Genomic DNA, 17,895 nt, shown 5'->3' on the forward strand with positions numbered 1-17,895 from the left:
TTGGTTATATAAGTAATATGCAAATAGACTGTCGTCATAAAAAATACCAACAGTGCATAAGTAGAATGAAAAATGTGAAAAATGGAAGCTTTCTTTCCCTGCACTGACCCCCTTTCCATTCCCCTACTTAGAGATAGCACCTGTGAACACTTCTGTGAGTATCCTTTTTCATTATTTTCTGTACACTGATTTACATATATATATATATAGGTATGCAAAATTTTTTTCCCACCTAAGTCATACTGTACTTATCTTGCACCTTTACTTTTTGGTCATGAAACAGAGTATCTTTCAATGTTACTATATAAGTATTTACCTTATGCTTTGTGGCTGTTTGCATAGTATTTTGTAGTTTGGAGATAACCATGATTTATTTGTTACGTTTTTCTAGATGGACATTTGGTTATTTTTTTAGTCTCCCTTTTTTATTGAAGCATAGTTGATTTACAATGTTATTTGTAATACTGACTTTTATGAGTAATACTGTAGCGAACCTGTATGTACATTTGTCTTGGTATCCATGTGTTTCTCTAGGATACATATCTAAATATTGAATTCCCAGACTGAAAGCATGAACATTTTAAACTTTGATGCGTGCATGCGTGCTCAGTCGTGTCTAACTCTTTGTGACGCCATGGACTGTAGCCCGCCAGGCTCTCTCCATGGGATTCTCCAGGCAAGAAGACCGGAGACATTTCCTCCTCCAGGGGTTCTTCCCAACCTGGGGATCACACCCGCATCTCCTGCATTTCCAGCACGGCAGGCAAATTCGTTACCACTGAGCCACCTGGGTGATAGCTACTGCCAAATTCTCCACTGTCTCCTTTAGTTCTTCCATCAGCAGGTCTCTTTCCCTGCATTCTTGCCCATAATGAATTTGATCTGCCTTAACAGCTGTGCCATTTGTTTTATTGTTGTTTCTTTACTCAGTGGTTTTTCTGCATTCAACTCTGTGCTCCTTTTCGGTGGACTGTGTATTGCTCGTCTCTAGTACCTAGCACAGTGCCTGCCATACTGTAGGTACTCAGTACGCGTGAGAGGTCTTACGTAGTTGACGTCATGTTTACTATATCCCCATTTCTTGGAACTTCAGGCTACATTATGAGGCAGCTATGCCATAGATGGATGACACTGGAAATTTAAGAAACTCAGTTTACTTATTGAAATGCCAGTATTGCCTTTGCCCATTTGGTGGGTATACTTTAAAGCAGTGGGTTTCTGCAGCTTTTGTTCACCATCTACGTCGTAGGTACTACATGAATTCATTGTTACAATTCATGAAGTGGTTTTAAGGAAATGTTATTTTATTTAAAAATATCAACAGTGTTTGTCATTCAGACAATATATATACTATTTTAGTTTTTAAATCTGAACATTTGCAAATTGAAATCATGCATAAAGAACATTTTTTTTTATGTCCAAAAGCAGTCAGGAAACTACATTGTGTTTTAACCTTGAGTTCTTGAATTCTTACTGGTGCAGGGTCTTTTATAATTCTCTAGACCAGCGAGGTGCAATTAAGATGAAAATTGCTAGAGCATATTTGAATGAAACTTTCCGGTTGAGATCAGAAACATTCAAATTTATTTTCCCATATATGCAATTGTCATTTTGATTGCATACCAAAAAATGCCTCTCTTCATTTGGCTGCGTTTCAGATTCAATTGACAATTCTCCTTATGCAGCCTCTGCTCTGCACTGTGTGATCTTTCTCCCAAACAGCACATAGAGTGGAGTGTGCTATTTCCCCAGTAAGTCCTGTAGTAGTTTTTCTCTTCATTTTTGCAGGGGCAGAATTATTTAGTTCAGTGGCCCTCAAATTTTTTAGTCTCAGGCATCTTTTGTACGCATAAATTGTTGAGTACCCCAAAGTGCTTATCTTAGAAGATTCTAGAATATTCAAGCACACATATCATTAGCCATTAGAGCAGTGGTAGCATCACACGTTGTATAGTCCTCTGAAAAACTCCACTGTATACTCCCGAGAGAAAGAGAGTAAAAGAAGCAAATAATGTTTTGGAGTTAGTCTAAAAATAGTTTTGATGTTATAGACCCCTGAAAGGATCCCCAGCCACCACCTACGCTGACCCTTCAATCTCAGGACCATGCTTTTAAGCAAGTGAAGAAAGCACCATGTTCTCTGTGCACTTATAGCTGGTTTTGTGATTGCAGGAGCATGTACTGGTTTCTGGTGCTTTTATAGTGCTTTTGAACACTGCTGGTCACTTGCTAAAATTTACTTTTGTGGTTGAAGGAGGGCATCCTGCTGATACGAAGCAAATGTGCATGAGCAGGCTAGCGGAATATTCTCCGTCATACCAGATGGAATCAGTGACCCCATCTCAGCCTGGGGTACTGTTTTAATATGTTGCTCTATTGCTTTCCCATTGACCTCTAACTTGATCCTCTCCCCCAGCTGTGAGTCATCTGTTGCTGAAGGTATGCCTAATCCCTAGACAGCCGTCTGCAAACAGTGTAGCGTGTGCTTAAAAATGAGTCAGCTTGTACTTCTGTCAGCAAAAAGAGAATTTTCTTTGTTATAGCATAGCAAACTTGATGGAATCTAGATTCATTGATTGCCTGCTATCTACCAACAATTGTTAGGAACTTCTTTTTATCTCTTTTAATCCTCACTTTAATTCAGAGAGAAAGATGAAGGAAGTTGAGTTTTAGAAGTAGGTTAGTTAATATTCTGTCTCCCTTGACAAGGTTGGAGTCTGGTGCTCTGTGTTCCAGGGGCAGTTTTCTTGGGCAGTGCTGGATATTCTTGCTACTAATTGGCTGCAATAGATTATTTATATTTGTGCTAGGGTAGTTCAGTGAGGACAGCAAACTGGGATTGTTATCTGTTATATGGACACCTAGTATGTGCCCATAAATACTTAGTAACAAACTGCTAATGGTTACACAGGCTGGATGTGACCCAGGTCAATCTCATTCCCAAGTCCAGGCATTTCTCACCATATCACGCTACTCTTGTAACATGGGACCCCAGTGGTATTTTTATGCTATATCCCTGCTCACAGTTGACTTTCTGCTGGTTTTATTTTGTTTTGATAATTTTCTGAGTTTCTAAACTTAAAGATACTTGGTTAGGATTGCATATGTGAAAGAGGAATTTCAAAGTTGGAAGGGACTGGAAAGTACAAGTCTATTTCTCCCTTCTAATTATTGATTTTTTAAAATATCACCCTTTATTAATTACCCCCAGTGACAAGGGTATAACTTTCCAAAGAAACCTATTTCATCATTTGACAGCTCTGACTCTTTAGATTTCAACTCAGAATGAAAAAGAATTTCAACAGATCCTCATGGAAGAGGGTAGTTAGACTCCTTATGATTTCAGTTGCTTCCCCAAGTTATTTAGTTTCCATAACTCCACTCCAGTATTCTGGCCTGGAGAATTCCATGGACTGTGTGTAGTCCATGGGGTCGCAAAGAGTTGGACATGACTGAGCGACTTTCACTTTCACTTTCATCCCTCACAAAGTAGATTCCCATAACAGATGTTACAAACTTTTAGGCCATATAGTCAGCATTACTCTTATCTTATTGTCTTCTTTTAAGCAGCCTAAAACCACGGTAGCATTTGAGGCAGCAGTTTTCCACTTCTCCCTTTGACAGGCACCTTTGGAATTTCTGCAGTGGACAGGGAGTGTGTCCAGTGCTAGGTGTCCAGAGAGGACTGAGAAGCAGTCTGTGTCCTGGCAGAGCTGTCTCATGGTCTGATTTGTATTATGATTACTGTTGACTTAAAATCATCAAGTCCTTTCCACACATGTCCACTTACTATCGACAGAGGAGCCTGGTGGACTACAATCCATGGGATTGCAAAGAGTCGACACGACTGAGTGACTTTCACTTTTTTCCACTTATTATACTGTCTTTCCTGATCCATGTATTCTTGCCTTTTTGGTTCAGTGCATTATTCTCCATGTGGATCCTAGGTAATTTTCCTCCTGTTAGATTTGGCCTGTCATCATTGCCTGTCAGGAACTTTCTGAATTGATTCTGTCAGCTGCTGTGTTCACTATAAGCTTTGTGTTATATGACATTTGTTAAGTTTGCCTTTTATGTATCTTCACCTGAGTCGTGGGTCAAAAAATAACAGTAAAATACTTAAACAGACTTAAGGATGGAGCCCTGAAGGGTACCACCAGCAGCCTCTCTCCAGGCTGACATTCATTCATTGATTATCACTCAAGTCCCCCGATCGCTTCCTTGTATCCAGCATGATTTGTTTATTACTAGTTGCTGCCCAGTCTCCCTTGCTAATTCTTCCTGGTGAGCTGTAAAAATCTTTTGTCAAGTTAGTCTCAAGAAATCAGATTTTTTTTTTTAATTACCCACATAAGGCAAAGAAGCCTTAGAGGTTTGCTGAGCCCATTAGATTCAAAGATTATATAGATCTACTGCCCCATAGAATATTTGAATTCTGCACCAGCTCTTCCAAGTCATGATTCTGATTTGGCTTCCACACTTGAAGTGATGGGGAGCTAGTGATTTAAAAGGTAATCTGTTTGTAAGCACTGTGGAAGGAGACTTTTTTAGAAAAAGTGGTATCGGGGGACCTTGACAAAAATAATTTTAAAATTTACTTGGAATAATAAACAATTGAGAACAGACAGGGAGCATTTAAAAAGAAGGCTAGTATGGGAGTGTTTTGCAGTAACAGACATAAAATATACTGTAACACTATGGAAAGTGTGGTCCTGGCTCAGGAATTTGCAGACAAATCAATGAAATGGAGTGAAAAGCCCATAAACAGATTAGAGTATGCATTAAAATTTAGTGTATGATAGAGGTGGCATTTCTTCAAATCTGTGGATAAAAGATAGATTATGGTACTGGGGCAATGGGCCAGACATTTGCGGAAATAAAGTTAGATCTTTGTCCTATATTATACTCTGAAATAAATCTTAGTTTTATTACTCTTAAACATTTAAAAATGTATAAACATAAAAGCACACCATAAAATATATCTGATCTTAGCATAGAGAAAACCTTGCTCAGAATACATGTAAAATAGAATTCGTGAGGCAAAAACTTCCCTAATTAAAAACCTTTGTATCAAAAAGCACAATGTACAAAGTAAAGGGCAAATATTTTTCTCTGTTTTTTTTTTTTTTCAATGTGTGACAGAGATTAATTTCTTTAATATATAGAGTACTTATAAATCAATAAATAAGATGAACACCCTGATAGAAAAATGGGCAAAGAAGAAATACAGATAGCTAGTAAACAGCAATTGAATTTTAACCATTGTGGTATCAGAAATGCAAAATTTTAAAAAGCTGCATTTCCCATCTCAAATTGGAGATTTTAAATAGATAATACTTGTTTTGAACAGGATGAGGGGAAATAAACTTATACACTGTTGGTACCTTTCTGGCAGGATATATCAAAACCTGTTAAGTTATGCATACTCTTTGACTTGGTACTTTTCCTTCCTGGGAGTTATCTTAACACAAAAATATGAACACATGTATCTTAATATCATTTGTTGTCACTGAAACGCTGTGTTGAGAAGGATTCTGAAGTCTTGTCTGGGCTCCGCAGGGGCGATGCTGTGCTCAGTGTGGAATTTTGCCCTGGGAGAAGAAGGACTGGGAGGTGTGCTGGACACTGACTTTTCCTGTTGTGGAATGTTTAACGATAAGAGAAATTGTTCAGCCTCTGCTGACAACAATAAGCAAAAATCGTACTTAGAACTATATACTATGTAGGCTACTTTTGGGTAGGGGGAAGGCCAAAAGTTGAGAACAATGACTTAAACTTACCAGAGTATTATCAGTGGTTATTTCTGGCTAATAAGGTTATAGATGATTTCTGTTTACTTTTCTTTATTTTTGTCACTTTTAAGATCTCTGTTTACTTTTTGAGGGCTTATCTTTCCCCAGTTTTTTACGAAAAGTAATGTTTTATCATCAGAAAATATATATATATATATATATATATATATATATATATAAATGTTATGGTTAAAAATAGTAATGGAGAGAAACAGTGGTAAGATATTGTATAAAATATGGACATGTTTTTAAAAATGGTAGTCTCTAGATTTTGTTCTTGCACGATCTCCCAAGTTCTGGAGAGACAGTGTTTGCCCAGCTCCTCGGTATCTATTGTTGATGAGTCAGTGACTTCAAGAATCCCTGCTTGTGTTCCTTTTCTTTAGCAGGCATCTGTGGATATGTAGGGAGGAGGCAATGGCACCCCACTCCAGTACTCCTGCCTGGAAAATCCCATGGATGGAGGAGCCTGGTGGGCTGCCGTCTATGGGGTCACACAGAGTCGGACACGACTGAAGTGACTTAGCAGCAGCAGCAGCAGTGGATATGTAGAGACAAAAGATCTAATTTCTGGTTTATTTGGTGTGTTGTATTTATTTTTTATTAAACTCTTTATTTTGTATTGGAGTATAGCTGATTAACAATGTTGTGATGGTTTCAGGTGAACAGCAAAGAGACTCAGCCATACATATACATGTATCCATTCTTATAATTCCTGTTTTTAAGAAGCTTACATCCTAGAAGGGAAGGTAGACATATTATAAATAATAATTGTAGTAATGGAAATGAGAGCACACATATTGTGCTTTTTGCACGGCAAACACTTTTAAAGTGCTTTATGTGTGTGTGTTCATTAACTTTTTACAGTAGCCTGTGAGATAGGTAACTTTATTATTCTATTTATTATACAGATGAAGAAACTGAGGCATAGAGAGGCTAAGTAAGTGGGTAAGTGAGGTTCAGAGCCAGGCCGTCTGGCTCCAGTCTGTTTAACCACTGATTCCTCAGTCAGGTATTGTTCAGTTGCTCTACATGGATCCCGCATTGTGTTCTCAGAACAAACTTTCCTGTCCTGCTCATCAAAAGCTTAGTGGGCATTTCTTCAATGTCAGACACTTGGGAAGGGCATGCAGGGGTGAATGCAAAGCAGTTCTTTCTTAGTGCCGGGGTGTAGGTTGGCTGAAAGGTTCAGGTGTGGAAATGTGAGTGAAGTATTATGCTACTTAAGGTATGGGGTTATGGAATGCCAGACTTTACCTGCTTTACTTTGGGATGTTCCTCTTCAACAGCTCATTGGAAAGGGGGTGGGGAGGGGAAGGTATTTCTGGATGGTAGCAGAATCGGTATTTTCCTTTGGGTAAGGGGATAATTGGCCCTTGATCTGAAGTGACAGGAAAGAGAAGTCCTTTTTGGATTAGCAAGATGCCTACCTTCAGGGCAACAAAGTGAATTGCCATTCCAAGGAGTAATGGTAACTAATCCACAGAACTGGTGGGCAGATAGATCACTGAATGCGGCCGAATGCTTTCAGAGCCTCTCAAAGGGAACTTGTGACTGCAAGGGTAAGGGGAACCCTGTAACGAGGTCTGAATCCAAAATTGATTTTTGTAATGAGGAAATCGATTTCCCAGGGAAGTTGTGTGACACTGTGATGTTTGGATGAGCATTCTTCTTGGTTGGTCTGTTGAAGGTGCTTTGACAGATTGTCTCTGTCTGGATTATGTTGCTGTCTGTTCCTCACCACTGATTGCACCCCTTCCCCTGCAGTGACACTGTCTTGTTTTCCCTTCCTAGGTTTATGGAATCCGAGCTGGACCTCAATGACATCATTCAGGAGATGCACGTGGTGGCCACCATGCCAGACCTGTACCACCTTCTGGTAGAGCTGAATGCTGTTCAGTCTCTTCTCGGGCTGCTTGGACATGATAACACAGATATCCTTTCAGATCTGTCCTCAGTGGGAAGGCGGACGGATGTGGTGGGGGAGTGCTGTTTACTCTCTTCTCCTGTTTGTCTCTGCTGATGTCTGCTGTCACGTCTGGTGTTCTATTTCCATTCTAATTATCTCCCTTCTTGAAACACACGGTGCTTTTTACTCATTCGGAAGTCTGGTTTTTAATCTATTAACAAATCTTGGGCAACCCTTAATTGTCCTATTTGCTCTTATTAGTATTAGAATTCATCGTGATGTATCTGTTCTTATATTAACAGCATTAATTTTTTAGGATCTTGATTTGGGGGCCCATTATATAGGCAAGACCAGGCAGGATTTGCATCTGTTGATCTAGACATCATTTTGTTAACAGATGGCCCAGTGGAGCCGAGCCTAGAGGAGACCATGAACCTTCCTTTAGCTTCACATTTATTGTCCAGGAAGACAGGGATTTTTATCTACTTTGTCTACTGCTATAGTCCCAGTTCCTTTAAAGAGGACTGAGTGCACATGACATTTAATGTTTGTTAACTGGTCATTAGACATAAATAGGCAATCTAGGTTTGACTCCCAGCTTTATTTCTAGTATGAAATTTGGTGCCCTCCCCCCACCTCCGGCCCTTAGTATTCTCATCTGCAAAAGTAGATGAGTTATGTCACTGGGACATAACCAGACTTGGGTGCCTTAAGGTCTAACAGTCTTAAGGGCATAGAACATTAAATCATTGAAGGATCTAAAAATTGTGAATTTAGTTTCTCAGCTTGATTTCAAGACTTAAATGCTATAGACTGTTCTGTGGGTACAATACTGTGTATATTCATGGATGGCATTTAAAAATACATATGTGTGTGCGTGTGTGCGTGCCTGCGCTCACTCAGTCGTGTCTGAATCTTTGTGTCCCTCTGGGCTGTAGCCCACCAGGCTCCTCTGTGTTGTTGTTCAGTTGCTCAGTCTGTCTGATTCTTTGAGACCTCATGAACCGAGGCGCTCCAGGCTTCCCTATCCTTCACTGTTGCTCTGAGTTTGCTCAAACTCATGTCCTATACTGTGTGTGTGTGTGTGTATAAACATTTGCCTTTCAGTGTTGTTGAGAGGATCAAGGGAATTCATATGCTGCTGCTGCTGCTAAGTCCCCCATAGACAGCAGCCCACCAGGCTCTGCCGTTCCTGGGATTCTCTAGGCAAGACACTGGAATGGGTTGCCATTTCCTTCTCCAATGCATGAAAGTGAAAGTGAAGTCACTCAGTAAGTGTCCGACTCTTCGTGACCCCATGGACTGCAGCCTACCAGGCTCCTCCGTCCATGGGATTTTCCAGGCGAGAGTACTGGAGTGGGGTGCCATTGCCTTCTCCAGGAGTTCATATGAGTGCTAAGCAATTTCTGATACTTAGTAGGTATTTAGGAGAAGGCAATGGCAACCCACTCCAGTACTCTTGCCTGGAAAATCCCATGGGTGGAGGAGCCTGGTAGGCTGTGGTCCATGGGGTCGCTAAGAGTCGGACACGACTGAGCAACTTCACTTTCACTTTTCACTTTCATGCATTGGAGAAGGAAATGGCGACCCACTCCAGTGTTTTTGCCTGGAGAATCCCAGGGACAGGGGAGCCTGGTGGGCTGCAGTCTATGGGGTCGCACAGAGTTGGACATGACTGAAGTGACTTAGCAGTAGCAGCAGCAACATATGTAAGGAGAAGGCAATGGCAACCCACTCCAGTACTCTTGCCTGGAAAATCCCAGGAGCCTGGTAGGCTGCAGTCCATGGGGTCACTAAGAGTCGGACACGACTGAGCGACTTCACATTAGGTATTTAGTAAATAATGCTTTTAACTGAAGCTGAATCATGACTTCCAAAACCTTTCTACACTTTGTTATCAGATTCAAAACCGCTTTAGTGGAAAAGGTGTTTGATGTGCCTGTGGTCATGGTCATGGTCATTAAAGCAAATTCTCTTCAGTAGTTGTTCTGTTTGAATCCAGATTTCCGAAGGTAAGAGACAAATGTAGTTCGTCTGCTTGAGTGATATTCATGGGAGATCTGCTGCTGCTTCATGTTATTTTCATCTTTCTGGTAATCTCTCTCCTGAGAGCATGTCTGACTAGGTTCTTTCCTGCCTGATAATTCTCATAGAAATAAATCAGTGAATAATTTTAACTCAGGCTTCTTGAAGGGTGATCTTAAGCCATTTCTGATACTTCATGTAATGTTAGACAGTCTGGAGAATCTCTCTGTCAGTATCCGGATTGATGAGAATATTCCCCAGGATTCACTGGGCGGTTCTGAGTGGTACGAGAACCCCAGTCAGTTAGCTTATTTTGGGTGAGCTTGATACGGGTCTCGTGAATTCATTTGAGAAGCATGGCTCTGAGTGCTTATCAGGCACTGTGCTCAACCCCCAGGAACCACAGGCTGCAGTGATGCTCAAGCAGCATCCGTCAGTAAACATAGTGGATGTCTAGCATAAGTCCTATTTAGGATACTGGACTTCAGGATACCTATTTAAGGTAACTGGCCCTCCCAGAGTTAGCAACCAAGAGTTCTAATTGTGACTTCACATTTCAGCTTAACTATAGAAGGGTAGATTTTCAGAATCCAAATGGACTTTAGAGATGACTTCATCCAGAGCCTTATTTGTTTAGTTAGTAGTATGTCTGAGGTCCAGATGTTGAACCACTGGCTGTTGCGGTGGGGGGTTTCCAGTCCAGTGTCCTTTTCTAGCACACCCTGAGTCTTTCCCTGTAGGATTTACTGCACCCCTGACAGAGTTGCAGTGTCACCCATTACCTTGTGTGTCGATACAGCCATCACCTGTTTTGTTTCTGGAAACACAACTCTAATTTCTTTTTTCTGTTCCTGCCAACTCAAAATAATAGTGGCAGCTTTCTGAAGGTACTGACATTTTGCTGATTCACCAGCCTGGTTCCTGCTGGGGAGAAGACTGATGCAAGAAGTGTGCTCGACATGGCATACTTGGGAAAGGCAAGGGCACAGATGTTCCAAGTTGTTAAGTTCTGGTCTTTAAAGAGGAAAAAAAAAACAAGTCCCCCTGTAATAACTTTGACAGACTGCCATTTCCCTCCTGTTTTCTCCAAGCTAAACTGTTTTTTCCCCTCTTGCTGCTAATCTTCACCCTGCTGCCCTAATTATATTTTTTTTAATCTGATTTTTTAATTACGTCTTACATCAAATTTAAAGTGCACTTGAAATTTTAAAAATTACCTAATTTTAATCAGATGCAGCAACTAGGGTAAATGTCATCTTCCTCCTAGTACCATTTTTCTTGGGCGTGGTTTCAGGGAAGAGTCAGCCCTCTTGACTTGCATCTAACACATTCTCAATCTGTTGGAGCGTTGATCTCCCAGTGGCACTGCACTCTGTTTCTTGTCTTATCTGTGATCTATAATGGAAATTTTTCTTCAGGAAACGGTTGTTAACAATTTACTGTTGTACAGCTGTAACTGCCCGAAACACCTTACCATGAATAAACAATTTCGTGGCAGTCATGACTTAAATTTTTAATCTTTTTTAACTCTTCATTTATCAACCACAGCCATACATGGCTGGTTATGTTGCCAGCAAGCACAGGTCATTTTTGCTTTGTCCTTCTTTGCGAAAACATAAACTATAGGGATTTTAATTGGATCAGAGGCTGGTCTGTTGTAACCTTAAGAGGCAGAGGATGTGAGAAAACAGCTTGAGTCTTGTCCTTTCAACCGTGAGAAGCCGCTTCAGAGTTTATTCTGGCGCTCTGCATCACTGCTGCTGGGGAGGGCTTGTCAGTGCTTCTGGGCCTCATCTCCCCGCCTCGAGAGGCTGCAGCTCAGCCGTCGGTTGGCTGCGGAGAGGAATTCTGGTCTGTGAAGAGCACCTCTGGGGGTGCGGGGGAGGGGAGCACACCCCTCACGCAGTACTGAAGAGTCACTCTGAATGCATTAGGAGGGAACACGAGGTGGGATCCAACAGCTGTTGCCTTTCAGAAATCGGGCTTTTAAAAACAATTTTTCCTTTAAAGTAAATCATTTAAACATGTTTAGAGCCCTTTTGGTGAACCTTTTGGAGTGTTTCTACAGAAAAATGAAATCAAAGGTACATTTAAAGATATCAATATTTTCTTAAGGTAGTGCTAAACAATCAGTTCTGTGGCCCAGGTTTACTCCATTTGCCTAAAGGAACAAGGAGGACTAAAACAAGAGGAAGACAGAACCCCAGATGATGGCTACCTCTGCTGCTATGACCAAAGGAAAAAAAAAATCTAGGCACAAAATCCATAAATATCTGATTTTCGCATGTCATCTGCTGTGTTCTCAACTTGAGGGACGAGTCAGTGGAATCCTTTCTAAAGTTCTGTGACAGATCATGGCATTTACTGGGTTCCTCCTTTGTATGATAAGCCCTGTTGGGTGCTATTAGGGTGGCAAGAAATAATAACTCCAGTTGATAGCAAAAACACCTTGCTGTGTGGTAAGTACCCTTGGAGTGTTTTGCACAGAAAATACCACTGGAGTTCTGAGAAAACACACATCATCTCTGGCTTGGCAGTGATTAGAGAATTGGGCATTGGAGATGCATAAGCTTTTGATAGATTAGGGATTAGTATGCATTTTAAGTGTATTTTTACAGTGTCTACCTTGGCAATGGAGATTGCCATTCCTCACGTGCTGGGAGCTGATGTGGCCATGTAGTCAGCCCAGACTTACATGGATATCAGGTCCATGGCTTTATTTATTTTTAGAGTCATGACAACTGCCCCCATCTAAATACCCTCTTCTTTAATTTAAAAACTATTGAGTAATCCAAACCAAAAAAATTTTTTTTCAAATCTGCTTTCTCTCCACCCATTTGTGATTCAGAAAAATAAGGTCTCGTTATACTTCTGAGTGAGCTTCTCAGGTGGTGCTAGTGGTTAAGAACCCACTTGCTAATGGAGAAGACATAGAGATGTGGGTTCCATCTTGAATCAGGAAGATCCCCTGGAGGAGGGCATGGCAACCACTCCAGTATTCTTGCCTGGAGAATATCACCGACAGAGGAGCCTGGAGGGCTACGGCCCATGAGGTCGCAAAGAGTCCGACATGACTGCAGCCACGTAGCACTCAGCACACGTTGTACTGTTGACTCGGGGCGTCAGTACAGTAGGTTGTGTGCTCCTAGGAAGGGGGGTTCGTTTTGTTAGTTGCAGAGTGGATTATTGGTGCTGATGGGGCAGTGCTACTTGGTCTGAAATAGGGAGTGGTCGTTAGCACTGTTCTTTTCTAAATTACTGCTTAGTTTTCTCAGACCCTAGAAAGCCAGGAAAACTTGCGTGAAGTTATCCTGTTGGATTTTGTGAAAAATTGCTGTGGGAACTGGAAAATAAAGAGCAGGTGGAGTTTTTTGGTTTTTTGTTTTGTTTTGTTTTTTAATAAAGACCAGCAGGGATTGTTGAACTTGAGCAATCTGAGTCTGTGACTGTGACATAGCATATTATTCCAGAAGGTGTGTACAAGGAGTGCCTCGTGTTTGAGCCTCCATGCTGATGAGCAGGAATAGGGCTGGGAAGGGTTTGCACCTCCTCAGGACTTTCTTCTAGTTGGACTGGAAGGGAGTTGGTTATTGCTCCAGTACTTTCCTGCAAGCACTGTCTAACAAGACTCCTGTATCTCAAGCTGTTATTTTGCTGGGAGCTATTCTCATCTTGATATTTCTAGAATCAAAATTATATGGAAAAGAATTTACTTCTTTTCCTCATTCATCATCCAACTTCCCTGATAATCTGTACTGATAAACCAAACACTCATTTTTTGGAGCTGTTTCAATATGCTCTGAAATAAATCAGATCAGATGAAAAGTACCAAAATGGCGGTCTAGGAAAAGCATCTCTTAATGTAACTTTTGATCGTGCTTATGAGTTTTAGGTGAATTCCATGTCTTTGGAAGGTTAGGGTGGTTGTGGCCTGCTTGGGGCATTTCCCCTGTGCTGTAGTGGTGCCCACTAACATTTACTGGGTACCTAGTAAATGAAGAATGAGAGCATTTCCCCCACTCGTGTTATTTAGATTAAGGATTGGGATAAAATTAAAGGCCTAGATTCATTCTAGGTAGTTCTCTTTCAACTGCTAGAAAAGGAGGAAAAGACCATTTTGTCTGTTTAGAAATTCGTCTACATTAGATGAGCTATATCTAAGCATTGTCCTAGGAATAAAATTTTAAAAAGACTTAAAAAAAAAACCCACCCAGATTTGTTCCATTAAATCAGTTATATACTGTGACTCTAGACTGGTCATTTTTCTTAAGACACGTTATTGAAATGACTTTTTTAAAAAAGCCATCTGCTTAATATATTTTATTCGTCTTTATCTTTTTTTTTTAAATAATTTTGTTCCTATGGCCATATTTCATTGGAGATTAATGAAATTAACACTCTGTTTCTGTCCTAAGACTCTCCATGAGATCAGGCCAAAAACAAGTATCTAGAACCAAAAAATAAAAGCCAACACCCCTCTTTTTGTAAAAAGCCACTGGGTTGTGGACCATTTTGTGCCCAGCTGGTCTTTTCTACTTCACTTCTTATTATACTAGCTTATTGCCCCCCTAGTGGGCAGGTGCTGAGGGAGTGAATGGGGTGGCCTTTCTACCTGACTTGGCAGAATAGGCTGTCACAAACTGTGTTTTAGTAATTCGCAGAGAGACAGGCTCTCTGTTTTCCTATTACACTTGGATGGGAGAGCCTTTTACCTTGTGAAATGAAATTGTAACTACAGTGGAAAAACCTATCACCCATGCCCAGAGTCTGCTTGTGAAAAAATGCTGGATGGGTGGCAGACCATGCTGAATTTTCTCATCAAGATTGAGAGTTCATCTGTCTGTCTTTAGTTTGCTTCTTATTCTTCTTTCTGGTCCTCAAATGACCTCCATCTTATGGGTCATATTATATTACTCAGGAGTCGATTACAATTACGGACTCATTTACTGCCTTGCTGAAATGCTATTTGGTGAAAGTTGAGAATTTACATAAAATCAGTTAGTGCTAGAATTGCTGAGTTGTTTGCCAGACCTGGTAGCTGGTAACTTGTTTCTTGTTTGATTTCTCAACTGAGGCAGGAATGTAGGCAAGGAGTTATCCACTGGCCCATTAGAAGAAATAGCTGCTCTTGATAAGAATTAGACATTTGTTCTGTTCCTAAATAAAACCACCACCATTATCAAATTTTCTTTTCCTTTTTTCTCCAGGTTTACTATGACCCATTTGTAAGCATGGTATAAGAATAATCAAAGAAAAATATGATACCTGCCTGTCCCATGAAACCTTAGAGGCCGAAAAAGGACTTGATCAATCTGAATTTCTGTGGCATAGCTGAAATATAAAATTAGATTTTCAACCCAATGTAACCCAAAAGGGGAGGATTGTGTTGTTGTTAGCTTAAATTTTAGATTTTAGAAGTTTTAGAAAAATGAAGGCAGTAGTGAAGGTGTGACCATTCTGTGGGAAGAATTGACTAACAACGTTTGTTATAGTGCTGTCTTGTTTTCTCAGTACTTTGATTTAATTGCCCTTTGACCTTATGATGTCATTTATTCCTTATAGTTACTGTGTGAGATAGGCTGGGCAGAGATCATTACCACCTTATTCAGATGAGGCATATAAGCTATATGGAAATAAAGAAGCTTGAGCAAGATTCCATAGTATTAATAATTTGGCAATAGTTTGGTTCACTAAAGATAGGAATCAAAGATAAATATGATGTGGCCCCATCCTTGAGTTTGCTGTGACTCTTCATCTGTTATTTCACATATATCCCACATGTTTGTTGAGGTTAATGTTTAATTAATAATCATCACATATCAGGTTAGTAAGTACTTAGTGCGGCATGATGTTGGGAATGTAAGGGTAGTACCTATTGCATGCCTGATTCACATCCTTGTCCTATAGACATTTGACTCCACCGTGGTTGGATGGATGGATGGATGAAATGTCGTCATGCTTATTAAATAAACAGATGGATAAATAATAGTATTTTTACATCTCATATGTAAAAACTGTTCAAGAGAATCAGTATGGGAGCTTTTTAGATGAGGAGAATGACGGGGGTGTTGTCAGCATTTTGTCCTTTTTCCTGGAACTTTAATAATTTATAATGGAAATAAATGACAGTTCTTTTCTCTGTTATTATAGTAGGGTCATTAGCTAGAATTTAGTTGTAGTTAAAGCTGGTGTATATTCCCCTCTGCATTAATATGAAGAGTAGTGGCAGAGATACTGTTTTTGGAATCATGCGAACCTAACATTCTCCCTTACGGTTGCAGTGACCTTTAGGTAAGTTACTTAACAACTCTGAGCTTTCACTTTCCTGTCTGTAAAATAGGGATCATGTCGTTGTGAGAATTCAGCAGCACAGTGCTTGGCATAATGATGACTTAAAAAATGCTAGTGATTATGATGGTATCTACTGCAGTGTTTAGAAAGGGAGAACTACTAATTCCTAACGCTCAGCATTTCTAGAGGTTAATTTGATTAGCCCTTTTTTAAAAAAATTAATTCAGTTTATGTATTTTGGTTTACTATATGTCACTTATGACACCTGGTCTGTTATGTCAAAAGCTTTCTAGTTACTTTGTTAGTAAAGACTGTATAAGCATGAAGGAATTTTGTCCAGAGACCTTTTCTGTTTTCATACACATTGAGTTTCATAGCACACCCATGTTTTGCACAAATATTACTTTAAAGTGCGAGAGAATAAAACACAGAAAGCTTATTCATGATAGCCAACTGGTCAGTTATAGATAAAAACAAAGCTCTGAATAATTTTTCTTTTAGCAAAAGGTGTTCATAAGATATCTGTAACATCAGTTGGCAGTGAGCAAGTCCTGTCATTCTTGTTAATAGGTCCTGTATCTTTCTTATTATCTTTTTCTTTCCAGTTTGTACTGAAACTGCCCTGCCCTGATAAGACCTTCATCATCTTGCTTCTGGACCCTTGTGTGTGTGGTAGCTTCAGAACAGGTTTTGCTCCTTCAGGCTTGACGTTTCCCCGCACCCCACGTCTGCCCACTCCCAACCCTCACAGTGCTGTTTAGTGCTTCCTGCACATAGCTGTTAGGTTATTCTTCCAAGACATTATTTTCTTCATATGATTCTAATTTTCTCCCCTCCCTGCTTCCCCAGTCCTCTTTCTTCTCCTCTTCATATACCCTCTTACGTTCGAATCTCTCTGCCTATATTCCTGATGTTTTGCTTTCTAGTTTACCTTCCCTCATCTTTTTAGTTGCCTCTTTTCTGACCAGTCTTCTTGTAGCAAATCTTTCCTGATTTCCCAGTTCAATTTGATTGCTCCATGTTTTAAGGATGTCTGCGGTTCAAGTTGTCCGTGTTCCTCATTTGTTACACATTGATAATTGCCTGTGGTGTATAATTGTGTGAAAGTGAAAGTGTTAGTCACTCAGTTGTGCCCGACTCTTTGTGATCCCTTGAACTGTAGCTTGCCAGGCTCCTCTGTCCATGAAATTCTCCACGCAAGGATAGTGGAGTGGGTAGCCATTCCTTTCTCCGGGGGATCTTCCCAACCCAGGGGTCAAACCCAGGGCTCCCACATTGCAGGCAGATTCTTTACCATCTCAGCCACTAGACAAGCCTGGATAATTGTTTAAATGTCTTTAATTACCTTAACTTCCTCCTCATTTTATTGATGAGGAAACTGAGGCCCAGAGTGAATGGATTTGCCTTTGTCTCTATCACAGTGCTTTATTCATCGTAAGCATTCAGTAGATGCTGACTGACAGCAAGTGGTGTGTGTTCGTGTGTATGTGTGTGTCTGTATGTATGGGAAACTTAGTTTAGTTCAGGCTTCTTGTTGTTGTTTAGTCACTAAGTCATTTCCAACTCTGAGACCCCATGGACTGTAGCTGCCAGGATCCTCTGTCCATGGGATTTCCCAGGCAAGAATATTGGAATGTGTTGCCATTTCCTCCTCCAGGGGATGTTCCTGACCTAGGGATCAAACTCGTGTCTCTTTTCAGGTGGATTCTTTACCACTGAGCTACTAGGGAAGCCCTTAGGTCGGGCTACCAGTTTACCAGTTACCAAACATAACTCCTTTTTTCTCTTCTTTGTGTGTCCTTTCTCTTACGTGTCCCCCCCCTTCTCTTTTTGCCTAGTCTGTAATCATCATTGTTTACTTTCCTTTTGTGTCCAAAG

General features: G+C 40.4%; 1 protein-coding gene across 1 annotated transcript in view; it reads left to right on the forward strand.

The window, feature by feature from the left end:
* Positions 1 to 17,895, forward strand: part of CTNNBL1 (catenin beta like 1) — a 167,006-nt gene that overhangs the window by 41,405 nt on the left and 107,706 nt on the right. The window contains exon 4 of the mRNA XM_019972395.2: positions 7,587 to 7,726. Coding sequence (XP_019827954.1) covers positions 7,587 to 7,726 — 140 coding nt within the window. The remainder of the gene's footprint in view (positions 1 to 7,586; positions 7,727 to 17,895) is intronic.

Source organism: Bos indicus, chromosome 13, assembly GCF_029378745.1.
Source record: "Bos indicus isolate NIAB-ARS_2022 breed Sahiwal x Tharparkar chromosome 13, NIAB-ARS_B.indTharparkar_mat_pri_1.0, whole genome shotgun sequence".
Taxonomy (NCBI): domain Eukaryota; kingdom Metazoa; phylum Chordata; class Mammalia; order Artiodactyla; family Bovidae; genus Bos; species Bos indicus.